Source organism: Lutjanus erythropterus, chromosome 2, assembly GCF_056507025.1.
Source record: "Lutjanus erythropterus isolate fLutEry1 chromosome 2, fLutEry1.hap2, whole genome shotgun sequence".
In the NCBI taxonomy this organism is placed as follows: domain Eukaryota; kingdom Metazoa; phylum Chordata; class Actinopteri; order Lutjaniformes; family Lutjanidae; genus Lutjanus; species Lutjanus erythropterus.
In genome coordinates, this window is record NC_139318.1 from 23,035,504 (window position 1) to 23,063,461 (window position 27,958).

At 38.8% G+C, this 27,958-nt stretch overlaps 4 protein-coding genes across 4 annotated transcripts; 3 read left to right on the forward strand and 1 right to left on the reverse strand.

Moving 5' to 3' along the window:
• Positions 1-6,859: 6,859 nt before the first annotated feature.
• On the reverse strand, positions 6,860-9,807 carry LOC146331586 (vasopressin V2 receptor-like). Its single transcript, XM_084733262.1, has 3 exons — positions 9,721-9,807; positions 8,657-9,557; positions 6,860-7,932 (listed from the first exon to the last, which is right to left on the reverse strand). Exons 2-3 carry the CDS (start codon positions 9,513-9,515, stop codon positions 7,724-7,726), a joined length of 1,068 nt encoding a protein of 355 aa, XP_084589388.1. The 5' UTR covers positions 9,516-9,557; positions 9,721-9,807; the 3' UTR covers positions 6,860-7,723.
• A 1,359-nt stretch (positions 9,808-11,166) lies between these two features.
• vhl (von Hippel-Lindau tumor suppressor) lies at positions 11,167-14,084 on the forward strand. Its single transcript, XM_084733265.1, has 3 exons — positions 11,167-11,581; positions 13,162-13,284; positions 13,657-14,084. Exons 1-3 carry the CDS (start codon positions 11,395-11,397, stop codon positions 13,848-13,850), a joined length of 504 nt encoding a protein of 167 aa, XP_084589391.1. The 5' UTR covers positions 11,167-11,394; the 3' UTR covers positions 13,851-14,084.
• A 1,245-nt stretch (positions 14,085-15,329) lies between these two features.
• Positions 15,330-20,246, forward strand: LOC146331588 (uncharacterized). Its single transcript, XM_084733277.1, has 6 exons — positions 15,330-16,491; positions 16,646-16,724; positions 18,298-18,346; positions 18,485-18,601; positions 19,281-19,400; positions 19,868-20,246. Exons 1-6 carry the CDS (start codon positions 16,346-16,348, stop codon positions 19,921-19,923), a joined length of 567 nt encoding a protein of 188 aa, XP_084589403.1. The 5' UTR covers positions 15,330-16,345; the 3' UTR covers positions 19,924-20,246.
• An 885-nt stretch (positions 20,247-21,131) lies between these two features.
• Positions 21,132-27,786, forward strand: tatdn2 (TatD DNase domain containing 2). The gene is made up of 7 exons (XM_084744787.1): positions 21,132-21,365; positions 22,294-22,594; positions 22,744-23,157; positions 24,517-25,482; positions 25,961-26,088; positions 26,553-26,736; positions 27,507-27,786. The coding sequence occupies exons 2-7, from the start codon at positions 22,304-22,306 to the stop codon at positions 27,645-27,647; spliced, it is 2,124 nt and encodes a 707-aa protein (XP_084600913.1). The 5' UTR covers positions 21,132-21,365; positions 22,294-22,303; the 3' UTR covers positions 27,648-27,786.
• The last annotated feature ends 172 nt before the right edge of the window (positions 27,787-27,958 follow it).

Genomic DNA, 27,958 nt, shown 5'->3' on the forward strand with positions numbered 1-27,958 from the left:
TTTGATGAGTCATTGAACCGCAGACGTGAATGAAAGATTGTAAATGGACAAGTGATGATGAGATTTAGATTTAGTTTTTTTTAGAACTATCTTTGGTTTGTAGTCTTACAGTTTTCAGGATTTTACTTCTTGCAATTTTGTTGCAAGGTGCTGGCTCATGTTTGTATAAATGTAACTGTAAATAAGAGGCAGTTATAGCAGCATTTGTTGTGTAATATAACTGGTGAATCTGACTCTTATTTCTCATATCTCCTCATGTCACAGAGAATCAATAAGAAAAGTATTTGATCCCAACAAGAAATCGTCTAGATATTGAGGATGTCGGTCTGTCCAGTTAGAGGTTTTTAGATATTAAGGAATAGTTTGACATTTTGGGAAGTATGCTTATTGTTTTTTTTTTTGCCAGGCTAGCTGTTTCCCTCTGTTTGCAGTCTTTATGCTAAGCTAACCAGCGGCTGGATGTAGCTTCATATTTACCGTACAAATATGGGAGTCATATCTTATTACACAGTTCTCTGCATTAAAGCAAATTTGTGTAATTCTCAAAATGTCATAGCTACTCTTGACAGGGCGATGCGTTCAATTTAAAAATTCATTACATGTTATTCTTATGGCCTAAGCAAGGTGTCCTGTGGATATACAGTTCTGAGTTGCGTCAACACTCACTGAGAAAATAAGCTTGTTTTGAATGAATCTCTTCATTTACCTTCATGTTCTTGTGGCCTTCCCTTAAAAGAGAACTCCAGTGATTTAAGGTTGCACTCCTATAACCGCAGGTTTCAGTATTATTGTTTGTTTTTGTCTGCCTGCCTGGACGGTATGATTGTTTTTCTGTTGAAGAGCAATCACACTGGAGTACACGGTGAATGGTTGTGCATTTAAAAAAAAAACATGATACGCTGTTGCAGTCCGTTTTGAGATTACTTGACTCAGTGTTCATGTTTTGTACAAGCATCAGCAAGGCCTCGGAGGAGAGTTGTTAGGAGCTCTCTTTCTCTGCCATACAAGCGAGATGCTGTCGGCTCTTGTTATGACACTCCAGCAACGTTTCTCTTAAACATAACTTTTGAAAAACAGCTCCGTTTTATCCATCTTGTTGCCAGACTTCTGGCAAACTGGGCCATACAAACTTTGAGTTTCACCCACATCTTCTTAATGACGTCCAACTAAAATCTTTTTTCCACGAGAATCGAAATGCTCAGTTGCACTTCAGCTCACCACCGTTTTCTCACGAGTATCCGAGCAGCACTGCATATGTACAACTCTCAACTGAGATGAGATGAGACGTGAGGTGGCTCACTCCTTCACTCCTTCACCATTAGCTCTGAAAAAAAGATGTGTTTAATAATTTTGGCATCTTACTTGGCCCAGGCTATCAGACAGTCCTCATTGTTGAGCCCTTTAAGATTATCAGACTCACAATGGGGGAAAAAGCATAAAAACTAATGTAGCAGAACCAAAGATATCTTCTTACTTTTATTCCATGCATTCTTCTTCTCTATCAAAGCCAGGCACTTACATTACCCACAATGCAACCACTGCCAGTTCGGTTGGAGAATCAGGTGTGTGATGCTGCTAGTGGCAGAGAAGAGGAGTGGGCTACAGAGGTCCTGTAAACTCACTTCTTTCTAATTCCACACCCCCAGATTTAATTTATTTCAACCTTGTTGTCTTCAGACCCGAACACTGACTCAAGTAATGTCACTTGAAGCAATTTATCAGAAGGTTTTACACATTTTTTTCACATATGCAGTTGTACTCCTCAAGATAAACAAACTTTGATGTGGAAAATTGGTGGAGTTCTCCTTTAAGAATCAGAAAATGTGAGCTTCCTCTGAAAAGTGTCTGGATTTTTATTTATTTTTATTTTTTTTAATAAGATTCACATTTTAAATCTTTTACTTACAAATCTCTGTTTGACCACCTTGTATGATATCATTTTGTTTCATTAAGAAGAGATTTTCACCACGAGAATAGCACGTGAAATCTAAAATCCCTTTTGATTCTCTGTCATATCAGTGATTCAGCACTCGCCAGGCTGTCAGACTTTCATGATTCAACCCCAACAATAAAATGAATGCTTCACTGAAAGAAATCAATAGCTTGATTCCAAAGAAGGTCTGTGTTTGTTTTTCCATGAGATTCAGTGTACCACAGAGTAAAATAAACATGCAGATATCCTGTGACTCTCTTCTGATTTACATGATTCAGCAGGACACTCGAGGCAGAGAGTGCATTAAAAGGGGTCGGTTTGATAGTTCAGACGTGTGTGTGTGTGTGTGTGTGTGTGTGTGAAGATAGAAACGTGAGGTGATGAATTGAGCTTTATTGCAGGTAAAAAAAGTTGTTTGATTTCTTCCAAGGATTCGTACATCTTTTAATATCTAGAGGTAAATCAACATGTGCCTTCACTGTGTTTTTGTGCTCTCGTGTGTGTGCATATAATGAGTTTGCAGTTTATTAATCTTTGGTGCAGATACACGTGGGCACAGGATCATTTGTATGCTAGCACAGTGACAGTCTAATGAGTCTCAGTGAGTGGGAGAGGACCCATGTCGACCACGTGGGGGTCCCACAGAGAGGAGCATGTGTGGTAATGATGTTGACAGGGTTTGGGACATGTAACATGTGACATCTTATATCTCACCACTTTAGCTTGATACGTAAAATACTGCTGACTTGTTGTGTGGCTTTAGAAGTCATTATGCCTCTTGGTATCTCTCTCCAGAATAAGTTTCTTGCTTTACTAATCTGTTTTTAATGTGTTCTGCCTTTATTTGTGGCACAGGCTCTGTAAAATGGTCCTTTATTGAGTTAATACACATTAAAAGGTGTTTGTTAGTGTAATATTTTGATCAGGGTCTCAAACAGTGGCAGAAATAAGTATAGAAAGTAAAATAAATAAATAATAGAGGTGTGTAAAACTAAAATAAGAAAAGAATACAAAAAATATCAACTGTACAAGAGCATTCGGAGACAAAATTGCAGGTAAAATGACAGTGTGAATAATAGCAGCAGAGTCAACTAGTCTATGCAGACAGCAGTCTAGTATTTGATATTATTAAGGAATGAAACCTAGATTAATGCAGTGTATATAGACAAGCTGAAAACAGCTATCCATTGCAAGTATCATTGTGTTTACAGTGACAGCTAATTTGCAATATCATAAAACTGAGTAAAGACAAGGCTTGGGTACATGTTTGTTTCCGAATTAACTGGGATTTGCTCGCCCCCTTAAAAGAGATGAAGTTTCCAGCTGATTGAAGTGATCAAGTGGTGAGTTCTAAGATTTTGCTTCTTTCTCAGAAAAGCATGTAAGAGTGTTAACTTTACAATTGAAGCTGCTCTGGTGGTCTGTTTTTATTTAAATGGATATTTTTTCAAGGACTGCTCTTGTTTAATGCATTGCTTTCACAGACTCTTATTGTCCTGCAGCATCCTTTTTCACAACAGTCATATTGATATGAAGTATTAAGGTAAACACAGGTGTTACCAATGATACTAATTAAGGTCCTGTTCCATTTAGTGTGTAGTGTGTGAGCTGACCTGCACAATAGCAGCACCCTGACTCTGTTTGACCTGAGTGGAACAGAACCTTAATTTGTATCACTGGTAACACTTGTGTTTACGCTACTATTTCATGTCAAAATGCTGTGAAAATAGTCTATTGCCCCTGAAGTCTTTCTCCTCAGGTGCAGCCAGTGGTATGGTTGAAAACTCCAGAACAAGTAAGTGGACCTTTAGTTTAGGTTGCTTCATTTGCTGTTTCTAAGGTCAAGAATTACTTTTAAACTTGACTTTTATCCATCACAGACAAGAAGTTCTTAAAGTACTCTGAGTACTGGAAAGTCTGATCACAGCTGAGCAAACTGATGATGAAGACCATGTGATACAGTCAAAAGCTCCAGAACAAGTCAGTAAGTGGACCTTAAGTGGAAATTATTTTGTCACCACCGCATACTGCATGTTTCTGTGGGGTCATTTATATGTGATGTGACATGCAACTGTATTCATTTATGTGTGCACAACCATGTGAGCATGTGTGTGTTTAAGTGATGCAAGCAGGCACATTCTGTATTAGTCTTCATTATTTTCAATTACAGTCAGCCTGTATGTTATAAATAATTCCTGAGGCCGGGCTGATACAATTATCTGGGATTATGTAACCACAGCTGCACATGTTTAAAAGATAATAGAGTGCCACCCTGTAAAATACAGTTAACATGTTTAGATCCTGCACCTGTTTTATTGAATTTTCTTCCAGGAACAGAAGATGTGTAATAGGTATTTTTCTTGGGACACAGAAAAAGGTGAAATGAGTAAAAAGAAATTCTTCATGAGTAAGTGAACTGTTTGCTCTCTGCTTTACGTCTCTCAGTCATCAGTTGTCATCTGAACACACAGAAGTTAACATTATTCAGCAGTGTATTTTTTGTTATGAGATTTCAAGTAGATGAGTCTGAATAGTAATACTTCATCGAGAGCCTTGATTAGATTGGACCTAGATCAGATGAAACAATATTGATCTTCATGAGGAAATCAGGTAATTGTAGCAGCAGATGTGAAAATGGATCCATCAGGTAGACGGGCAAAAAAATTTTCCAAGCATCATTTAATCCAGACTTGCGTTTGCAAATTAAATGGCTTTCAGACTATTTAGACTGATGAGGGAAAATTTGGATTCTCACGAGGACACAGTGTAAAAGAAGCACAACAGGCTGCATTTAAGGCCTGTGTTTTTTCATACAAGAGTTAATGGTGGAAGTAAACAACACAGATCTTCACATGAGAAGTTTAACAAGCAAGTCAACAAAACTTTGCTTTCACCCTCTACCTCACAACTACTTTAATTGCTTTTCAAGGCACTTAAAGAAATAAATGAAAAGGTGTATAATCAGATACTAATCGTGGTGCTCCACAGTCCTCAGGCTCCCTGGTGAAATGTCTTCACTTCAAGCCCTCAAAATAATAATTAAAAAAGAAAAACTGTGGGGAGAATTAAAAAAAAAACATTTATTACAGAGAACACAGAAGAGTGAATGAGTCAGAGTAGAAATATTATCAGAAATGTGTGAGTGCTTTGCCACAAAGACGTCCAGATGATTCACTGCACTCAGTGGCCACTTTATTAACTACATAGTCTGATGCAATCCAGTGCAGCTTTTATGATTTAATTATTATCTGGGGAGGTGTTATATTGGGCTACAATATATTTAGAGGTGTTCCTAATACAGGGTTGGGTAGTTACTGGAAATGTAATTAGATTACAAAATAAGCTTCCCAGATTGCATAAATGTAGAATTATATTATAGTTGAAGGATTATTTAATATATATATATTGTATTGTGTCTTTAAAATATGTCAATTTTAAAGAAAAAAAGTTTTATCAAACTTTTTTCATGATAGCCAAAACTCACAAAAAGTGCATCTGATATACAAGGTTTCGTAAACAAGTGCTCCGCTTTCTGGTGGACCTCACAGGAGAGCAAAGAGCCCAGTGCAAAAATGTATTTTATTTGCTGAACTCTTGTTTTTGTGGCTGTGTTCATTTTTTAGTATAAAATGCAATATTTTCAGTGTTTGATTTAGGAGTCAGATTAGATTACATTTTTTGTAATCCCATTGATTACTAGCTACAGAAATTGCCATGTTATTTGTTTCCCAGTGTTACAACACACCCCGGTCTCCCCTATACACCACCCGTTTGACTCATATCGAATATTTTTTATCTCAATCATGTCAAACCACCCAAATCATCAGGAATGGAGCCAGTCTCAAGCTCGCAAACTCTTCAAGCTCTTGTGTTGAAAAGCCTCTGCCCTGCTGAAGTGTCCTTCAGCAATTTGGTTTCTGTTCCAGTTTAATCATTCTTAACCTTTCCAGGGTTGAAAGCAACCAAGAGCTCTGACATGCCTGTGAAGCGCTTAAAGGATTCCTCACCAGGAGGAATGTTGAAATACTGTCCCGAGAAATCCTCAGCACCACATATGGTTACACTAGGCTGCTGATTATTTTAACATCTAGATACAAATCATACGGATATTGCAATTTTTTAAATTTTTTTTTTTAGGAAAGAAACGATAAGTGGCATCTTACAGGTGACATGCTATGTCACAACAGTAATGACAAAATAACAGTACTATCAAACACAATGAGATTACATAACTGCTTGCCAACTTCAGATATTGTCATTTAGGTCAAAGAATTGAGCCATTTTATAATTCTCAGGTTAAACTGAGACTGTTGTAGCTGCCATAGTGACACTGACAATAACCAGTCCATAGTGACTGCTCTGTTGGCTTCCACTGGTGCACATAACATCACAAAGGCAACAGACACTACTGACCTGCCACCAGTCTGGTCTAATGATGTATTTCCTAATTTATCAAAATAAAGGCTGGAAGAAAAGAAAATTATGATTAATGGCTAATTTCCAGGTCCTGATTGGGAAACATTATACCTTGAAAAAATTTTTTTTTTATCCTGACTTACTTGAGTGTAGTTGAAAAAAAAAATGAGCCACATTCCCTTCATGTGTGTTCAAGTGTAATATTTTTCAGGCTGTGTCAGCCTTTGGTATGCTGTTCCATCAGTGTGAAAATCCTTCATCCTGAATCTCTGTGTTGACCGGCAGATCATGCACATACCATGTTTGAGATACTGCAGGTTTAAATTTGGCTAACATTTTGTTCATTTCACAAATGAAATATAAATGGAAAAATGCATTCACTGTGTAGACAGTATAATTATTGTTCAAGTAAGACATGGGACCTGCAAATTAACCTCAGGTGGCTCACTGCAAACAAACGTTTTACTACATACTCTGGGCTTTATGGGTAAAGTAAAAACACCGAGCAGCTGTAAGAATGTGACTTTATTCCACACATAACTGGTTATATCCTGAACAAAACTTTTTGAATAGCCTACAGTTATAAAACAGTTATTCACCACAGACAACATTTATAGAGGTGACAAATGTATTTCACAATTTTTAAATACAGTACTGATACAGCAGCTTTTCTTTTTTTAGTCAGACATATCTTGTATTGATGATCTAAACAGTGTGTTTATATTTCTTCTCTAATACATTCATTAAAACACAGTTGTTCTGGCTTTCACTCTTTGTAATAGCTTTCTCTTTGGAAAATAAAGCTACAAATATACTATACCTTATCCCTTAAGGTCTCTGAGCTCAACTCAAAAGACTGTAGCATCATTTCATTTTCATCAAGTTTTAAAAGACATAACATAAAAATACATTTGAATTGTTAGGTTCTTAAATTCTTAAGAGTATTATCTGAAATGCAATCACTGAATCTGTCTGAAAAGGCAAAAGAATTAAAATCCAGCATCTTTTAAATGTGAGAGAGATTTTTCACATCAAACTGTCACAGTCATAACAGTGTGATGATGATCCACACCAGTTGTTTGAGTCCTTACTGATTCTTTGCTTTCCCAAAGTCCAACAAAAGACATTTTTCAACATCCAACAACTGGAGCACAGTTCTCACTTATGGCTTCCTATTTCGTTTTTGGTTTTAGTGAATGCTTCTATGCCGCGTTTTCATATGCCAGGGACCCTGACAGAAACAGTTTGTCTCCATGTCTCCTGTTCAAGAGAAACAGTCGATCAGATGGAGGTTAGCGAGGCGCGCTGAACTCGCACGCTTGCCACCGCAGTTTTTTTTCCAGGCGTTTCCAGTTTATAACTCGTTGTCCTCGCTCATTTGGGCTCTGAGACATTTTTGAAGCTCATGTACAGCGCGCTCACCAACGTCGCCTCGTCGTGCATTGAATCCCTCCCGTGGGACCTCCGCCGGCACAGGAGCGTCACCAGCCTCTTGGGGAACTGGCCGCTGAACAGGAGGTAAATGCAGGGATTGGCGCAGCTGTTCAGACTGGCTAACAACATCAGGATGGTGAAAGTTGCAGCTGGAATGACAGAAGAAGTGCAAAGCGTCATATGTTTGCAAAGGGGTGCCCTTTACCACCTATTACTGCCTTGTAAATGTGCGTAAAAGCGCACGGGATAGCGCGTCGAGACTGTCTTAGTGTAATTACTGAGAGGGCCGCTGTTGGCCAGTTTGACTGCCCCGAACCGTAATTGCTTTATGGTGCCCCCTACTCATAAATCTGTCATAAAAAATTCTGTTTTCCTTGACTATTCAAATTTTGAATTTATAAGAGCTTATCCATTCTCACGGTCTGTCGTGTCCCATATGTTATTGTAAGTCTTATAAACAACTCAAGAATTAATATAAATGGTCAAAAAATCCCTCCAAAATGTCACATTAAGACACTAGGACCCTGAGGAACATCAGTGAAAAGATTCATGCATTTTTGACATGTTTTGACATTTTTGAGAGTTTCTGTAATGCATTGTTTTAGCATTACATGTTGGTACCAGTGAATCCTTTAGTTTATATGATGTCGTTATCTTCACTGTATCCTTAAATTGAGCCGCTACAGCCTCTGATAGGCAATAATGTCAGCCGAGAATGAGTGCGTTATTAATGCTGAGAGGCTGTGACCCCTCCGACACTTGGTGTCCTGCTCACAGTGCGCGAAAAGAGATCTCAAATAAAATCCACAATAAAATTATTCAAAAAAAAAAAAAATCAAACTGAGCAATAATCAGAAACACCTGACGACTTACATTCCTTTGGCGCATGTGTGTCCCAGGCGGACCAGAGCTGGACAGTGAAGAAGGGCGCCCAGCAGACGACATAAGCCAGCACGATGACCACCGTCATCTTCAGCGTCTTCACCCGGGCCTTAGACAGGCCGGCCGCCCCGCTGGCTCTGGATGGAAGAGGCAGACCCATGGCGCTGCCCTTCTGGTGCATCTTCTGGTGCATCTTCTGGTACAGGTTGATGTGGATAGCGCGGCAGATGCGCACTTGACAAACAACTACTGTTATAACTGGTAAAATAAAGATGACCAGCGTGGTCCAGGTGATGTAAGTCTGCAGCCCCCACGGCTGGATGAATCTAGCCCAGCAGTCAAACACACCGGGAGCCACCTCCACCTGCGAGAAGATAAAAACCTGCGGCAGGCTGCCCAGCAGAGAGACGCCCCACGCCACGCACACTGGGATGTTCAGTTTGGTGCGTGTCCGCTGGAACTTCACCATCGGGTTGCAGACAGCTTGGTATCTGTCCACTGTCATCACCACGATCATGTAGGTGGATGAAAACATGCCGAGGACCTGCAGGTACTTCACCAGGCGGCAGACCAGGTCCGGTCCCACGAACCTGTCCGTGATGTCCCACATGAGCTGCGGACACACCTGGAAGAAAGCCACCACCAGGTCCGCCAGGCACAGGTGGAAGACGAAGACGCGCATTCTGGACATCTGTTTGCGCTGTCTCCAGAGGACCAGCAGCAGGGCGCCGTTCAGGATGGAGGCACTGACGAAGATCAGACTGAGCAGCGCGATCTCCACCTTGGCCAGGATCTCGTCTCTTTCCACGTCCTCCGCGCCCACAAAGCCGCTGTCGTTCAGAGGAGGCATGGTGTATGAGTCAAGAATATGTTCAGACTCACCAACAGGCTGCTGGAGAATAAAATAACAGAAAGTCAAGTTAAAAAAAATATTCTGGAAACTAAGAGCCGAGTCTATTCCATTATCATTGAGGACTTTAACACTAAATAAAAGTTTCATTTACAACAAAGAACATATAAAATCAGGCTGTAACAGTAAGCATTTTACAGCAAACCTTTTAAAAGTGAACTGAAGCTCTACTTTTCTGGCTGAGTTCACTTTGTGGATAATCTCCACATAGGAGGGTGGTACGGTGTTGCAGGAGAAGCTCTTTACAGCTGTGCCCCTGGGTTTTATGTGAGGATGAAACAGGGTGGAGCTTAGATTCATTTAGTTCTTTGCATTCCTGGCAAAAAAAAGTCTTATTATTCCTTACAGGTGAAAAATAGAGCCTGTAAAGCCTATGCTCATTTTGAAATTCCTATGACTCCAAAACAGATGAACAGACGCTGAAGTAGTGGCTTTGACACAATTACAGCCTGGATCGGTTAACGAGACAATATTTTTAGGCTATTCGATGATATATCACAATATAAACATTTTCTCTAAAATAACATACTGTGGATGCACTGTGTTCAAATTACCCAACAGAGGGACAAATATATATAATAAATAATCATCATTCATGTGGTGGATATAACGACTAACCAGGAAAAGTCAACACTTTTAAATATTGTCCAGGTCTAGCAAATGTTATACATTAGTGCTTTAATGTATGTATGTTATCAGCATTGCTATTTAGATCATTTACTTAGGTAAAAGTAAAAATACATACAACAGTGTAAAAATACTTCTTTACAAGTAATGCATTAAAAACTTTACTCAACACACAGGTATTATTAGCAAAAGAATCAGCGGTAAAAATAGACCTACTGAGTGCAGTAGAATGACTGCTGGGACTTGCAGTTTAATCTTAACAATTTATCATACTCATTTAACCGATCATATGTTTCGCGTGTAAAATCTTAGTATATATAGTAATTACTGTCAGAGACACGTAGTGGAGTAAATATGCCTCTGAAATGTGTCCTCATGCAGGGGTTCCAAAAACTTTTTCGAGTCAAACCTCCACAATCAATGCACATTAGACCACAGGGCCCCAGTTTGAGAGGATGTTGTCTTAGATATCCTCCTTGAGAACTTTTTTTGTTTGAAGTTAATAAAGTCAATTAATAGTCAAACAAGGATCACTACAAATCCACAACAACGGATTTGTTTTTTGTTGTTTTTCCCTTGTTGGTCCAACTTCCAAGAAATAATTTGAAACCCCCTACGACCCACTCAAGCACCCAGACCTCAGTTTGAAAACCACTGGTCGAGTGGAGTAAAAGTATAACGCAGCAGAAGCAGGCCGGGGATCTACTCAAATAAAATTTAAACCCTAACATTATACAATACTCGAGTAATCTATCTATCTATCTATCTATCTATCTATCTATCTATCTATCTATCTATCTATCTGTATATGTTACATTTTATTATTTCAATGGTATCACGTATAACACGTCTGAAACGTGCCTTCTGTGGGAAGATGGTGTCATCATGCCTCTCAACCAATCACAGTGCAGAATAGTTTGACGTTTAACCGGAAGAGTGAATGTAAACAGAATAGTTGAGAAGAAGAAGAAGCTAACAATAGACGGTTCTTCTGATGTTATGTTACCGAAATAGTTACTCATAGGCTTTTATAAAAAACGATATTATCTGATTGGACAGATTAGACGCTACATTTATTGATCCGACAACATTTAGCGTACACGGATATGTTGCCAGCTAGCTGCTAATTAGCATTAGCTAATGACATATGTCGCTGCGCTAACAGTTTAGCATGAATTAGCATCCAGCACCAATGCCTCAAGAAGGAGAACAGGCTCTTCCTCTGGTCCGATCCCTCAACAGTCGGATACCCGTCCCGGCGTTGTTTTGTAACCGCAGTCCCCGGGTCGTGCGACCACTGTGGATAGACTTCAGTGGGCAACCACAGGCATACCGAGACATACAGCCAGGCACGGGCCGACAGTTCAGCACCTTCATCGGTAGGGTAACTCATCTAATATCACAAGTTTTTTCTGCATAAAATGTTTCTACAATGGTTTGTCCATATTTGGGTCGCCTTTCCCATAATTAGTGCAGAGACATCGAAGTTGCTTAACATCTAATCATAAGTGCTAACGCCATTAAAGTGCATTGGATTCGCATGTGCGTCTCTATACACATTAAATATACAGTATATCTATAGGGCGTAGTGGAGTTAAACCCAAGTAAATACAGTTTCTCCACCTCTGTGAATGAGGGTGAGTTTGCTCATCTATTGTAACAACATGGGTACACTACAGAGTCTGTCTGTACCACTACAACCCTGGCTAAGATATACACAGAAAGAAACATGGGGACATGGTTCTGGCACTGGTGTAAACCTTACATTCAAATAAAATGAAAAACATTATTAACCATAAAGTTGGTTACCAAGTACTGTCAATAGACCAACCACCAAGAAGTGTGACCTGATGACATTCAGTTCAAGTCTTCATACTTTGACTTGTTGCTGAGGGGTGCAGTTTGTTAGTTGCTAGTGCAGATTGTATAGTACTGTTCACACACAAAGTAATTCAAAGTGCTTTACAGGGGCATAGAAATATATTACAAATGGGACATTAAAATTGCTCTTGAGAGACAACAAAACAAAAAGTGAAAGCAAACAAACTACAAGTTATGTCTCTACTTTATTGGAAAGCCGCAACTAATAATAATAATCCTGATTTACATGAGCTGATGGTTTCAGTAGACATCAGGTATTCAGGAAGCTTGTTCCACAGGTGGGGAGCATAGAAACTAAAAGCTGCTTCACCGGGGTTGTTTTTGATCCTGGGAACACTAAATAAGTCTGTCCCAGATGACCTGATGGGTCTGAGTGATCTGTAACATACAAGTAATTCAGAGATGTATTTTGGTTCAAGACCATTGGGGTCCTTTATATTCAAGTAATAGGATTTTATAATCTATCCTTTGACACACAGGAAGCAGTGCAGTGATTTAAGGACTGGTGTTATGTTCTCCACTTTCTTGGTGTCAGTGAGGACTCTGGCAGCAGCGTTCTGGATGAGCTGCAGCTGTCTGACTGATTTTTTTTGATCAAGGCTTGTGAAGACATCATTACAATAGTCTACCCTTAGACCTTTTCACAGCAGCAGTATTGATATACCAATGAAACTATTTATGTGCCAGTTCCATTTACTGTAGCAGAGCCTTTCCAGTCAGCCAAAATGCACAATAGCAGCACCCTGACTCTGTTTAACCTGAGTGTAACTGTATGATTAGTGTCATTGGTAACACCTGTGTTTACCCTACAATTTTTAAGATTTATTTGCAGCTTTTAGCCTTTTGACAGACAGGAAATGGGGGGGAGGGGGGAGGACAAGCAGAAAAGGACCACATTTATCTCATGACTGCTGCTGAGGACTCTGCCTCCTGTACGTGGGGCACACGCTCTACCAACTGAACTACTGGGCTGCCTTGTTTGCCCTTTCATTTCATGTCAAAATGGCTGCTGTGGTATCACTTATGCACTGTCTAATACACACACTCTTAAAAAATGTTTTATTTATGTTTTTTCCAGGTCACCCGTGGATGTTCAGAGATGCAGAGACTGATGAACCACTGCGGGTGAACTGCAAAGAACTCTTTCTTCCCAAACCAGCAGAGGGTGGAAATGCTACCATTGCCAGTATCACTTTACCAGGTAAGTTTAGCAAAATGACTCAGAATATTACAGATTTGTATCATAATGTAAGACATACAGCTAAGAGTACATTTTCATGATGCATTGTGTAATGAACTCATTTCACTGTAGAAACGTCTGAGCTCACTTACGTTGGTAGTAAATTTCAGAATAAATCGTATTTGGGTTATTTGAAAGGCTGTTGAACTGCTGTTGATTATAGCACTGTGAAAACATCAAATCTGATTTTGTCCAAAGTGAACTACAACCTGCCACATCCCCTCTTTACAATGGTGTCAAGTTGTTTACTGTTGCAGTTCAAGCAAAAGACTATATTAGCAGTCTGCTTAACATTTTCTCTGTGTTTGACAAACACTTGTTTTGTTTATGTAGTTTACAGCCTCAAGGATCGGGCTCTTCAGGTCATTCGACGTCTGGTACGACCAGAGGACTACAGGAGGTTGGAAATAGCACGATGTCTACATGAGGAGCTGGAAGATCAGCCCAGTGTGTTGAAAGATCTCCGCCGCATGAACCAGCGAGTAGAGCAGCATCTGCTGGAGAGAATCCAAAGCCAGGAGGAATGAGGTGTGAAGCTGGATGGATAACAGTCACTTACTGTCTGGACAATAATAACGTGTTTCACACTTTTAGGAAACAAAGACACCAGAAATGACAAAATATAAGATAAAACACTGGGAGTTATTTCTTAGGTGAGTGAGCAGCTGTTGTGAAGACGTCCAGAGGTCTTACATTTCCTGCTGTCTGTAATGTTCACTCACCGGCAAATGTCTTCCTCAGCAGATTTGTTTTTTTTTTTTGTTTGTTTGTTGTTGTTTTTTTCCAGCTTTAATCTTTTAGTAAGAGGAGATTTATATAACATGGTAACAGCCACTCTTTTTTTCCTGCAAAGCCACTAGAAAAATGGGGAATATTAACCTCTGATGCCTTCTGTAATTCTCTACTTTATTTTGCCATATAGCCAGATTTTGTCATAAGTAAACTCCCTAAAAAAAGTCCTATTTGCACTAGACATGACTCAATTTTTTTTTTGTCATGGATTCAGTGTAATAACTGATCTTTTGTCCTATATATTATAGTTTATAAAGCACACTAAATAAAGTGTTAGATATATGTTGTTAATATTCTTATTTGGAATGCCTGAGATAAAGTTAATTGTAAAGATCCAGTGTGTGATTTAGAGGAATCTTTTGGCAGAATATGGCCGAAATTGAATATAAAATTCCTAAGTATGTTTTCATTTGTGTACAATCACCTGAAAATAAGAAATGTGTTTTTGTTACGATCGAACGAGCCGTTTACATTTACAGAGGGAGCAGGTCCTCTTTCATGGAGGCCGCCATGTTGCACTGCCATGTTTCTACAGTAGCCCAGACCGGACAAACCAAACAGTGGTTTTGCAGCCACTGCAGTTTCTCCTACTATATATTCAGTTGTTTGCAATCCACAACACCACCACTAGATGCCACTAAATCTATACACTGGTCCTTTAATGAATCCAATTAACCCCTGCAAAGGAAGCTCTGCATTTGACTCAAGAATTAATTGTTTAACAATCGTTAGCACGCCTTTGCTTTGGCACTTTAAATCTGGGAAAAAATGGAGCGGTTATGAGTGTATTTTCCACATTGGCCTGTTCTTGTAAATATAGACTTTTTATTGGAATACCTACTGCCATACCTGGGCAGTAGAGTAGTAGAGTCTATTCTAAAATGTAGCTCTGGTACCTCAGTTGGTAGAGTGTGTGCCCCATATAGAGAGGCTAAGCATCCTCACCAGCGGCTGTGGGTTCAATTCCAGCCTGTGGTCCTTTGCTGCATGCCTTCCTTGCTCTCTGTCCTCCATGTCCTGTCTGTGTAAAACTATCCTATCAAAGAAAGCCTAAGATGCCCGATATTTTTTCTTAAATGTTGAGTTGCAGGTGATTTCTTATAGGGAAAACAGAATAATTAACCTTGTCTTTATAAGCTTAAAAATTAGGCTCTGAAACACAGTGACTGGGGAGCATATGCTTTCTGTTTTTTCTTCTTTGCTTCTTTTCACCTGTTTGGAATTCATACATTACTAATGTCTTTTAGAGACTGTCACTGTTTATTTGTGTAAAAGATAAATAAAAGATGCATTATATTTCTTACTGAAAAACACTGTGAATAGTATTGTCATTTTAGTTACTTGCTCAGCCTCTAAACTACGTGATTGATTATGAACTATTAAATTATGAGCGTGAGGTCACACAACAAATAAAACAGTGAAACTGAGACCTGATTTTTCAGAACATACAGAGGTGATTACACACCAAAAAGATATTATATTGATGGAGAATTGCAACATTATCACTGTTTATTATATGAGGAAAAACATGATCTTGCTAGAAAATCTCATGATGAAACCTCTCATTTTGAGTAAAAAGAAAGTTTTTACCATACACAAGGTACTATTATTTACAATTGTACATGTGTAAGGGTTTGTGCAAAGTCTTGAAAGTTTGGGAAATGCTTCATTTTAACCATTGTGCTTTCAAAGTTACAGGATTATGCCTGAATTTGAATATTCTCTGTGAAAAATGGTTTCTTTTAGACATAATCTGGTGTTTCATCTACACAATCACTCAAAAATCTTTAAATATTTGAAATGAAGCCTGCTGTAATATCTGTCATCATATCTTTCCTCCGGACGTTAGCAAGTGTTTCATAATCATTATCAAAAAATACAAAATCAATATAAACAGCTGTGAAAATAAAGTGACAAAATGCATTGACTGCTGTGTGTGTCTAAAGGAATTTGCAACTGTATTTACAGTATCAATTCAGATGTCTGGAAACTTTTGGTTTGGGAACTTTGAAAGTGTGTGAATTCTGCTTTCAAAAAGCTTCACAAAGCCTCTTCCTCTGTAATATATCAAGCCTGGTACACGCTGAAGCACTTTACATATTTGACACCTGTACAAACCCAACTGTATCGGCTCACAGACAAGCACAAAGATATCCATTCCAAGTGACATGTCACATCCTGAAATTATAACCAGCTCCAGTTTACCACAGCAGAGGTACCGTTGTCAAACATGTTGCTAAGCTACGAAGTAACACAACCCATCCTTGTGTGTGTGTGTGTGTGTAGTAGAGGTGAGCTGGGTGCAGTAAATATCTGGAACATGCAGGCAGGTGAAAAGAGAAAAACATGGGATTCGAGTCGTTTCAGGCGAGAGCAGTAAGTACTGTCAAGAGTTTTCTCTGTCTCGCACACATGTACCGTATTTGTTTAATAGTTTTGCAGCTGGGATCCAGTGATGTGCCTGATATGGCTTTGTTACTTGTTAATAGATGTCAAGTTATATTCATGATCCTTCTATTTTCTTCACCAGCATGACATATTGGTCAAGGAGTCACCCAGTCACGTTTCCACATCTGCAGACAGACCACTGGAGCAAAATGAAAACAATGGTAAGATCAAGTGAAACAAACCCTCTTCTAACACGGAGGTTTTCAAAGTGAGAGCTGGGCCTCCCCAGGGGGGTGGCAGACAGTTTCAGGGGAGGTGTGTGAAGTACCGACCGACATAAAAACTTTATTGATGAATGCTAGTGTTACTGTACAGTTCTTAAACTCTACAGATTAAAATGTATAAATGTTTGTCACTGCACTGCATTATTGTAAGTCACGATGAAGAGTCCAGACTCTGTCTCTCCTCTTCATCTCCTCGGTGTGTATCAGTGTGCAGTTTGCTGTCTGCTGTTGTCTAAAACATCCTCATTGATGTAAACTGTAGAGTGACACTGATGTAAATTATCCTGTTGCATTAATACAAAAAATTAATATTGCGCACCATTTCATCATTATATCATTATATAGACTGAGCTGAACAAAGGTGAGGATTTTTTTCTCCTCAGAGGACAATATTTTAGTAAATAAATTAACTATTATTATTATTATTAATAATAACAATAATAATAATAATACTAAATTAATAAATAAATGCATATGAATAGTAACCCTTTCAGCTGGTTCTGTGGTGTTGGAATTTTAAATCTGAAGCCTGCAGTTCCATTGAAGCTTCAATTGACTTTTCTATTTAACTTTTTAATACATTTTGGCCTTACTGTTAAATTGAGCAGGTCACTATGCTCATCTGTGCCTGATGGACTGATGGGTTTGTCATGTTTTTATTTGAGCATTTTTTAATGCCAAAGGGCATTGAGGGTTTCTGGATAATATTATATATATTATATAATATTTATGTCATTGTTTTTGGTTAATGTATTTTATTTAATAAAGTTACATTTAAATTATACTTTAAACACTTGAAAAATATCTCTTTATGGCACATTTTGAACAAATAAAAAATGTGCGATTAATTTGAGATTAATTGTGATTAACTACAGACAGTCATGTGATTGATCGCGATTAAATATTTTAATCGATTGACAGCACTAGTTATTACATTAGATATCAAAGAGATCAGAATAGTCTACATGTGTGTGATTTAGTTAAAAACATAATATGGAACATTTCTCTAAAAAATAATGTATACTCATAAAAAACATCCCTTTCAATCATCACTTATGACCCACTAGAAGCATGTAGTGGTGACTGTTAATTACAGAGACCCTGCCCTTTATTTCTTTATTTTTTCATTATTTTGCATGGGACCAACCCTAAACGTTAGTATTTGCCATCCTGGTGTGTTTACAAACAGCTCAGACAAATCCTATTGATTCTACCTTTAAAGAGCCAGTTCACAGTAGAGTATTGGAGAATTTTGTTGTATTTCACATTTTCCCAGAACCTGAAACTAATGAATGCCTTCGGAAAGACCCTTGGTGTAACCTGAAGGATGTCAAATAGCAATATTAGGTTATTCCAAATTATGTCTGATGGGAGGCCTGCTTTCTCAGCCTTTGAAAACCACTGTACTGTAACAGAATGATGTTTAAATTAATGACATTCTTGACTGATAAATACCAAACGCATGACCCACTTTGTATTCTTGTGATACTATGCAGTTTTTCCCACCTAGGTCCCATTTTATCTTGCGTCAGTTCCAGCTGCCTTGTTGAAGGACGGAGGTTTGTGATACTGACCCTAATATTAAATTGGGAAGGTGGCCAGCAGAGCACTTTGTAAAGTAAAGAGAGAAAAGTTCTATACACAATTGTTACAAAGGAGAATGTGTCTCTAATTTGGCTTTATTCCATGCTCTATAGTGTACGCATCACATGAAGGAGCTCTCGACTGTACCAGCAGCAGCAGCCTGTTGCCTCCTCTGAATCAAGAGGAAACTGCAGGTAATGATCATCTTCCCCAAATGATGCAAGGATACAGTAGGTCCCACCAGTTATGTTAATTCTGCATTTTTCAGCTTTAGTTTAGTTTTCATTGGTTTCAGGAGAGGTTTTAGTTTTTAGTTTTTTTTTATTATATTAAAGAGGGTATTTGTCAGGGGCAAGATCCACAAGTTGTTAAGGCTTTTGACTCATAGTCATGTAGATCACCCATTCTCAATAAATATACGCAGTGATGCTTCCTCATGCTTGTTGTGTTGACAAATTTGGCCAAATTGACAAAGACTAAACATGAAGACATTTCCTACATATTTTTCTTTTATTTTAGTTAGTTTTGGTAGTACACAATATTTTTGTAGTTAATTTTCGTTTGTTAAATTCTAGTTTTTATCTTAATTTTCAGTAGACCTTTTTGACTGCTGCCACTGGTATAAAACAGGTCAACACAGGTGTTACCAGTAATATTAATCAAGTTCCTGGTACATTTAATGTAACAGAGGCTTTCCAGTGAGTCAATGCACAATAGCAGCACTCTGACTCTGTTTGACCTGAATGGAGCAAAACAATAAATAGTATCACTGGTAACACCTGTGTTTACTCTACAAATTCATGTCAAAGTGGCTGCTGTGGAAAAACTGTTATTAACCAAAATGCTTTTTCACACCTAGATTTAGGTTTTTGCTTCTATTCTGATTACCTGATCTATGTTTTTCTTTAGGCAGGCATCAAAACAGACCTGAAACCTCACCTCAGAACATGCCCCAGTACAGGAATGTGTTCAATGACCGTGCCAGGAGAAACTTCTGCTACTGGCTCGTTGAAAAGAAGGGCTCAAAATGTACGTACTCATGATTCATGCTGTGACCGCAGCAATATGTCACCTACACAATAAGTATCAGCTTGGCGTGACATTCACATGCACGTGTGGCGGGGAGGAGTGAGATCCATACCCTAAATCTCTGTCGTTGCTTGAACGTGCTGCTCAGTGTTTACAGGAATCCCTCCCTGCTCTGACCTACTGACTGAGGTCTGACCTTGATTGTATCCTCTGAACCCTCATTTATCCAACACAGACTGCGTGCATTATTTTATATTGGTGTATTATAAAGTGGATTGAGTGTCTGCAGACAAGTACGCCTGCACATCTGTACAGATAATTTCTGTATTTGAGGAAATGAGTGTAAATTCTTTATCACGAGCAGTGTTATTAAGGACAACTATGCGTTTTGCATTGTTTCAAAAACTTATCATGATTGGTTTACACAATGGTCAAAAGACTGATGTATCTTCATTCCCTTCTTACAGGTAAAGCATACAGCTTCGGAGCCTACAAGACCTGTCTGGGATTACCAAAAGTCTAACAAAAAGTGTATTATTATTTAAGATTTTTCAACCCTTTGTCCAAATTGGTTTAAACTATTAAACTGCTTAAAACTATATGATTTCATTCAGAGGAAGTCATGTAAAATTCCGTGATGTTACTAGAGTGTGTCCACACACTAAATCTGTCAAGACACAATTTACTCTATATGTAAAGTTATTTGCCTTTCATCAAATGCTGTTAACTTTAAGTATTAAACTTGGGAATAAAAAATTGTTGTGACTGCAATTATGTGCCGAGGAAAATGTATAAAATACCTTATCCATCTGTGGTATACTGAATAAAACAATAAAACTATGAACATTTCAGGGGGAGTTCTTATAGGCAAAGAAGCTAATTAATATACTTCTGTGGACAGAATCAGCAGCAAAACATATCTTAGCCACTTAAAAAAGATCCGCCTAAAAATTATCATATTTAGAATTATATTTAGAACATTTTCACCACTTTACCAATAGGAAACTGACATTATATAAGCCAAATATTGCTCTGTTAAAACCGACCAAACTTCTATGGCACTATGGCAAATCACTAATTTTACCTCACAAAACACAGTGGATTCTGGTCTTCCATTGCCTTCATCTGTTTGTTTGTTACTGTGTGATGTGTTTTAAAAGGTTTGCTTTGATTCATTAAACAAACTAAATGATCTAGGCAGCAGTAGACCAGCAACTCCTGAGTTCTGTGAGATAAAATTACTGTTTTTGTCAAAGGTGTTTGGTTGAGTGATGTTGATGAATGGCTAAAATACTGATGCTCATGCTGCAGGCATCTATTGGAGGTAATTCACTGACTATGAATAAGTAACCTACCTCATACAACTCAAAAACCTACCTCGACACTTCAAATTATCCGAACCATCCCTTTAATATGTGGATATCTGGTAAGGAAATGTACTGAATAGAGCTTTTTATATAGTTTACTGTTCGGCATCATAACCACCTTTGAAAGAAGGGTCAAAATCCTATATTCATTCCTCTTATTCTAAATGTTTGCTAAATGTTTTCTAGGCTAACAGTTCTATTCTATCTGTACCTATATGCACTTTATATGACCAGATTTCCTCATCATCCTGGCAGTAAATTGACATCACCTGTCTCGGCCGCTCATCAGTTAAATCTCGTTGGTGGAATTGATATCGCGAGATGATGGGTGAATCTGCCGCTTATTACGGTAAAAACCGCCGAAAACAGACCTCTACCGCCATCTAACGAATGATTTAAACACACCCTTTATGGATCAGTTCATCATTAAACATGACAATGAATTTTTTTCTAGTTTTATTTTTGTTCAGTCACGTTGTTAGCAAGAAACCGTGTAACCCAGCAGACAACTGACCGACCCAACTCGGATAAAGTGAAACCTCACTTTTGTCCCTCTAGCGGTTCCCGCTGACATCTCTAATGTGCCGAGTCTGAGAAGGTAACTTATGAACTCTTCAACTTTACATACATTAAAATCATTAGGAAAAGAACACGTGGTATTAAGCATATTTTCGAAGTTGGACCGTTTAGCTGCTCTCTGAGATGCAGCTTGAATCAACGAGTGAAAATCAGTAATGTTAGCAAGCTAACTCTTAATTGGCTATAGTGTCGGTGCTAGCTAGCTAGTCAGATATAGCCTCATGCATTACTGGAATCAAACCAACGGCTGTGCAGTTTCAGCGTCTTTTCTACTGAATCCAGGTCATATTAATTTACGACTAAACCCCATCCAAACACTGTTGTAGACGGTCCAAATCATTAAAGAGGTTATATTTTGTGTAACATTAATGATTACATCCATGGCCAGTTTAACCTGCTGACTTGGGGCAAAGATGCAGTGGTGGAAAGTAACGACGTACATTTATTCAACTACTGTACCTAAGTACAAATTTGAGTTATTTCTACTTTACTATAGTATTTCCATTTTATGTAATTTTTTTTAGTTCGTCTCCACTACATCTCAGAGGGAAGTATTATACTTTTTACTCCTCTACATTTGTGTAACAGCTTTAGTTACAGTTACTTTTCAGATTACAGTTTTCATACCCTTTCTGTCCAGTGAAAACCATGTATCTCCAAATGTCCTGGTTTTGAATGTTTGATGACGTGTTCCCTCTTGTGTTGTAAAGGGGAAAATGCTGCACTCACTATATATTTAATTAGAGTTGCAGATGTTTGTCTTGATTTGCAAACAAAATTGACAAGACAGTGGTGGATCCTCTTAGCGTTGGAAAAATCATTAAATACAGATTTTTTTTTCTTTTGTTTTTTAATAGTCATGCTTTCATGTTCTCTCCTTATTGCCCACATAATGTACTTTATGGTCACTCAGATCTTTTCATTCCTTTTCAAACTGCATGGTTTAGGATCTTAGACATGGACAGCAGCAGGAAGACGGCGATGAATGAGTGGCGTCGAAATGCAGCCACCTCACCTCTGGGGAGTGATGCAAGCCCAAGCACACCGTCTCAGTGGAATATGTCACCAAATGAAGAATCAAACTTCTTGCTCCCCACTGACTCTCCAGGACCTGATGGCCTTGGAAAACTGAGTCTGCACACTCCCAAGAGAAAATCAGAGGTGCTTGGTGAAAGCACGCCCTCTGTAGGCAAAGCTAAGCTGAGGAGGCTTTCCAAAATGAATATTAAAAAATTCCTAACGTCAAAGGTAATCCTTTACTGTAAATCTTGCTCTTTTAATGGTACATCTTAAGTGTTAAAGTGTAAACAAAACTCAAACTGCTATCTCATGCTGTGTGTTCAGTTCTTGTTAAGAATTTACTAGTTTATTTGTCCTTTTTCCATCATAACTATTAGGAAGAACCTGTGGAAAACACACCCAAGCAGCTGGAATCCACAGAGAGCCCACAAGTACCTCCATCTCACTCTTTTATCTTGAAAAAGAAAGAGAGGACACCTGAGGAGGGCTCAAGGGCTATCTGCAGGATGGCATTGATTGCAGCCATTGATAGCACCAGAGGAAGATGCAGCACAAATAACAGCCCCAGGACTCCTGCTAACAGCCTGTCTTCACCCATTGTACCTTTACCAGTGAAGACTGAGGTGCCCAGCCCAGTGTCACTGGACAGAACAGTGAACTGTTTCTTAACTGAACCTGATAATACATCTGAGGACAACAGCACTCTCCAGGAAAATCAGCAGTCCCCCATTTTGGTGTTTGAGGACACAGAAGGCCAAGATGACCCATTGGAGACAAACACAGACCTAAGGGTACAACAAGCACCCTCTTGTAGTATAATTTCAAATGTTGCATATAATGTGTTATTTTTTGCCTGTGATTTATTTTTTGTTCTTTGAGGTAATATATTTTTCTTCAAAAATCGAAAGCAATAGAAGCCACAAAATTGACATCCGAGGCTGTTTTCACATATGAACTCTGAACAGTGGCTTGAAAATCAAGTCAGGACACTGTCAGAATTTGCCCTTTCACACATGTAGCCCACAACAGGAGACTGTCTGTTAGACGTGTTTTCACATGTTAGAAATAGGGCTGCCCCCTGAAATTCGAATAATCAGTCGGAGACCCTCCAGTCGACTGAGAGTTGACCAGTCATGTTTTGTGTCAGTGTGCATTAGAGTAGCTACGACTCTTAGCTGCATCATTGCACACAGAGATATAATGGCATGGCAGGCTGTAACCTTACAAACAGGGTCCATAAATCACTACAAACACAAAACTGTGATGGAAGCACCGGTGATAGAAGGGTGACATGCAGTGGCTGGTCATCTACGTGGTATGCTCTGTGGTGTGCTTGGATTTTATACCTGAACTCTAAGCACGAGAGTGTACACTTTTACTTTCTGACTTTGTGGGAATCTGATGAAGAAAGCCATTAAAACACGTCTTACTGGTAAAACACACTCATGTAGTCTGATATAGGAATTTAGTGTGGCGCTGAATGGAAAAAAGGACCAAATTGTCAAATTATCATATTGAACAGCCAGATTGGATTTGACTGACAAGGTCCTGACTCATGTATGCTGATACTACTTTGCAGATACGATAAAACGGTCAGCGAAAGAGTAGAAAGCAATTCACAGGCAAGCAGAAAAGCGTATGAAGCAACTACACACCATGCAATATTATGCTATTAATTCTGCAATAATTGCGCTGTGAATTCTTTACAGACAATGACGTGCTCTATTCACACATGGGCTCATATGGACATTGAACTAAGGAGTTGGTTTAAATATGTTAATTGTGCAGTTGGGGATGTCATGATATCAGAAATGTAGTAGTGGACACCAATACCAGTGACTTCCCACTGTTCTTGACACCCAATTTGATACAACGGTAAAAGACAAAAACAATATAATTGAAGAACTGCAATAGTACTGTCATTGTTTTGCTGTTATTTATTTTTATAGCATTAGTTTGGTATTATGCTATTTTGGTATCAACTTATTTCCAAGTATGTAGGCTGGTCCAGCTGATGTGGACATTAGTGTTCAAACACACAGCTCCTCTGGGTAATGTCTAGATAAGTGCAGAGTTGCTGTGTATGTATGAAAGGTTTAAAAGTTAAAGGGAGCTCCTTTTTAATTTTTTCCATTATTTATGTTTTTCAGAGTGTTGTGCTCACAGAAGATTCACCCAAGAGGTTTGTTGCACAGGACCTGGTGCTTGCAGAAACAAACTCCCAAGACCAGTTACTTGTTACAGAAGATGAAGTGGAAGCTGAGGACTGCGACTGGTCCCTCCCTGATCTGGAGTATATCCCAGAGTCTTGTTTTACAACTCATCAGGGAGGCAGCCAACACTGGCAAAGCCCATCAGTGAATATTCAGGGAGCACCAACTTCCTCTCACACCTTTTTATTCCCCAATGAAACCAGTGGGGACATGGAGGTGCCTTTCTCACCATCACAGAGGAAAGTTTTTGTTTCAGTCAAGCAGCCCCATCCACCAAACACTGGCCCTTCACAGTTATCCAGACTTGAGACTGAGAAATTTTGCTCCTCCAAAATTACGGCTTGTGTATCGGATCCCTTTGCTCTGCCTCTCCACTCAAACAGAAGAGTATTGAACCCTCGCTTGAAGTCACGCAGGCAGTCATATGCTGGCTCTTCAATGCGTTACCCCTCCTACCCCCTCAATTGCGATGGCGCTCATAAAAGAAGATTATCAGTGGGGGCAGAGCCTCTTTGGACCAGTTACCCCTACCTTCACCCACAGAGTGGTTTCATAGACACACACTGCCATCTAGACATGCTCTACGGTAAACTTGGCTTCAGTGGGACATTCAGCAACTTCCGAACTCATTACGAGAGCAGCTTTACTCCTGAATTCAGAGGATGTATTACTAACTTCTGCAACCCAGGGATCATGATGAGGGAGGCCCTGTGGGAAGGATTGTTAGCCGAAGACATGGTATGGGGGGCATTTGGATGCCACCCCCATTTTGCCAAATACTACTCAAATGTCCATCAACACAATATACTGATGGCCATGCGGCATCCAAAAGCTGTGGCATTTGGTGAGATGGGCCTGGATTACTCCCACAAAAACTCCACTGACATACCCAGGCAAAAACAGGTGAGGTTTAGTTAAATATCGTCTGAGATGAATAAAACTGCAGAGGTTGCCGTTTGTTATTGGCCAAGTGGTCAGAAGTATATTATGTGAATGGAAGGATAATGTTGCAATATTCAGGGTTCTTATGGGTGCTGGAAATCCTTGAAAATGTTTGAATTTTAATGTAATGTTTTCAAGGTTTGAAAACAAAGATATTCAGTTTGCTGTCGTAGAGGAGTAAAGACACCAATCGATTAGTCATTGCAGCTCTGATCTGATTTAGTGTGATGAAGAAGTGATATAATCATTTAGAGCACCCAGTATGCATATAAATATGTAGCTCTAATTTACCACAGCTGCAAGGTGCTGAAAAAGTTTGAAAATGCAGCTGGAAAAATACTTGAAAAGTGTTTGAATTTGACAGGGGAAAGGTGTTTGAACCCTAACAATCAAAATGAATGTTGTGTTCTGTGTTTTGTTTCTTTCCTTCTTTGTGAAGGTGTTTGAGCGCCAGCTGCGTTTGGCTGTGGCCATGCAGAAGCCGCTGGTGATCCACTGTAGGGATGCGGATGATGACCTGCTTGAAATCATGAAGAAGTGTGTCCCGAGGGAATACAAAATTCACAGGTGAGCGTGGTCACGCAGCTCATGCATGTAAATTTGACTGGCACAGAATCAGATATATCTGACACTGACCGGCTGGTCACTGGTCATGGCTGATCAAACTGAAAAAGTGGCCAATTCTGACCCCTGGCTGATGTATCAGTGCATCTTTAGTAACTCTGTTGTGTTTAGTATAAAGTTATAATCCTTAATGATATCAAACCCCATTTTCATGCTACTCATGGTGGCCATTTTTTCTGAAAAATTAGTTTGGGATATTTACATTCAGTAGTTCCAGTCTCTTTATAATGTAGTTTTCATTGTCACCACAAACATTCATATTGTAATTTTGGTCATTTCTGTCAGCAGATTAGTTTCTTTCTGTTTATCTTGACAATTATAACTTTAAGGAACTTGAAAATGTAAACTGTTTTGCATTGAAACTGTGCATTTTCTTACTTTCTTTCTTTCTTTCGTGTGGTTTTCAGACACTGCTTCACAAACAGTTATCCAGTGATTGAGCCCTTCCTGAGAGAGTTTCCCAACATGTACGTGGGCTTCACAGCCCTGATCACCTACTCAAAGGCCAGAGCGGCTCGAGATGCTGTCCGCCAGATCCCTCTAAACCGCATTGTGCTGGAGACAGACGCACCATATTTCCTGCCCAGACAGGTACGTTGAGTTTGAGGCCCAGGAAAACAAAAACACAGCCTTAATGTCATTAATGATTGGTAGGCTTTATTCCAGCTCTTAATATAATTAATGACAAAAAATTATTACAAATTACACATTGAACCAGCTAAATGTGTGCCGAAATTACAGCTGGTGAAGTTTTTTTGTCCAGCTGAAAGTGACTTGAGACTGATGTCGGCTCATGTAACATCACATCGCTGCTGCACTGCTCAAGGATTGAGCAATTTATGAATGTTCATCAACAGCCATTATACTTAAAAAAAAAAGACAAACGGGTAAATTTAACTACATACAAATAGAGCTGCCACAATTAATCAGTTATTATATTAATTGCCAGCTATATTGATAACTGATTAATCGGTTTGAGTCATTTTTTTTTTTCAAGGAAAAAATGTCAAAATTTTCTTGACTTTTATATGTTCTGGTTTGTGGACAAAACAAGACATCTGGGGACGTCATCTTGAACTTTGGGAAACAATAATTGACTTTTTTTTTTTTTTTTTTTTTTTTTTTGACATTTTGTGGACCAAATAACTAATCGATTAGTGGAGAAAATGATCAGCAGATTAGTTCAGAATGAAAATAATCAGTACAGGAAAGACCTGAAAAGTATTTTTCAACTGACCAGGTTGTAACAGGATTAATGAAGAAAATAGATCAGAATCAAGAAAATAATCCACAATGAAAATAAGCCTTATTTGCGACCCTACATGCACATGATGCATACATGTGTGTCTCGATCTTAACAGGTGAAAAAAGATGTCTGCCAGTTTTCCCATCCTGGAATGGGCATCCATACACTGGAGGAGCTGAGCCTGCTGAAGGGGGAGGACATGGACACCGTTCTCACCACCATCCGAACCAACACGACTCAGCTCTACGGCATATGATCTTCAGAGGTGATGCATAAAAAATATTGAAAGAGAGCACTGACACAATTATTTTATGTGGCTTTTTGTTTTATAAACCTTCCATGTGGAGATGTGGGAATATGGAGCAGACTCATTCTAAATAACATGAAAGACCTGATCCTAATCTTGACCCAAATACAGGGCAAAAACAAACAAAACAATGACTGAAAACAAACCTCTTGTCTGATAGAAATACTGCATATCATTGTTTATCATATTTTATGTGATTGTTCATCAAAGAAATTAATTCTTAAGCATTTTTTGTTTTAAGTTGTTTTTGCTGTGTTTGC

Excerpts from the sequence above, each read along its gene's own strand:
- tatdn2 (XM_084744787.1), top strand. The coding sequence starts at position 22,304 with ATGGACAGCAGCAGGAAGACGGCGATGAATGAGTGGCGTCGAAATGCA. Across the intron at positions 23,158-24,516 it reads AGACAAACACAGACCTAAGG|AGTGTTGTGCTCACAGAAGA; the intron begins GTACAACAAGCA and ends TATGTTTTTCAG. Across the intron at positions 26,737-27,506 it reads CATATTTCCTGCCCAGACAG|GTGAAAAAAGATGTCTGCCA; the intron begins GTACGTTGAGTT and ends CGATCTTAACAG.
- LOC146331588 (XM_084733277.1), top strand. The coding sequence starts at position 16,346 with ATGTTGCTAAGCTACGAAGTAACACAACCCATCCTTGTGTGTGTGTGT. Across the intron at positions 16,492-16,645 it reads AGTCGTTTCAGGCGAGAGCA|CATGACATATTGGTCAAGGA; the intron begins GTAAGTACTGTC and ends TTTCTTCACCAG. Across the intron at positions 18,602-19,280 it reads CCAAATGATGCAAGGATACA|GCAGGCATCAAAACAGACCT; the intron begins GTAGGTCCCACC and ends GTTTTTCTTTAG.
- LOC146331586 (XM_084733262.1), bottom strand. The coding sequence starts at position 9,515 with ATGCCTCCTCTGAACGACAGCGGCTTTGTGGGCGCGGAGGACGTGGAA. Across the intron at positions 7,933-8,656 it reads CACACATGCGCCAAAGGAAT|CTGCAACTTTCACCATCCTG; the intron begins GTAAGTCGTCAG and ends CTGTCATTCCAG.
- vhl (XM_084733265.1), top strand. The coding sequence starts at position 11,395 with ATGCCTCAAGAAGGAGAACAGGCTCTTCCTCTGGTCCGATCCCTCAAC. Across the intron at positions 11,582-13,161 it reads ACAGTTCAGCACCTTCATCG|GTCACCCGTGGATGTTCAGA; the intron begins GTAGGGTAACTC and ends TGTTTTTTCCAG. Across the intron at positions 13,285-13,656 it reads TGCCAGTATCACTTTACCAG|TTTACAGCCTCAAGGATCGG; the intron begins GTAAGTTTAGCA and ends TTGTTTATGTAG.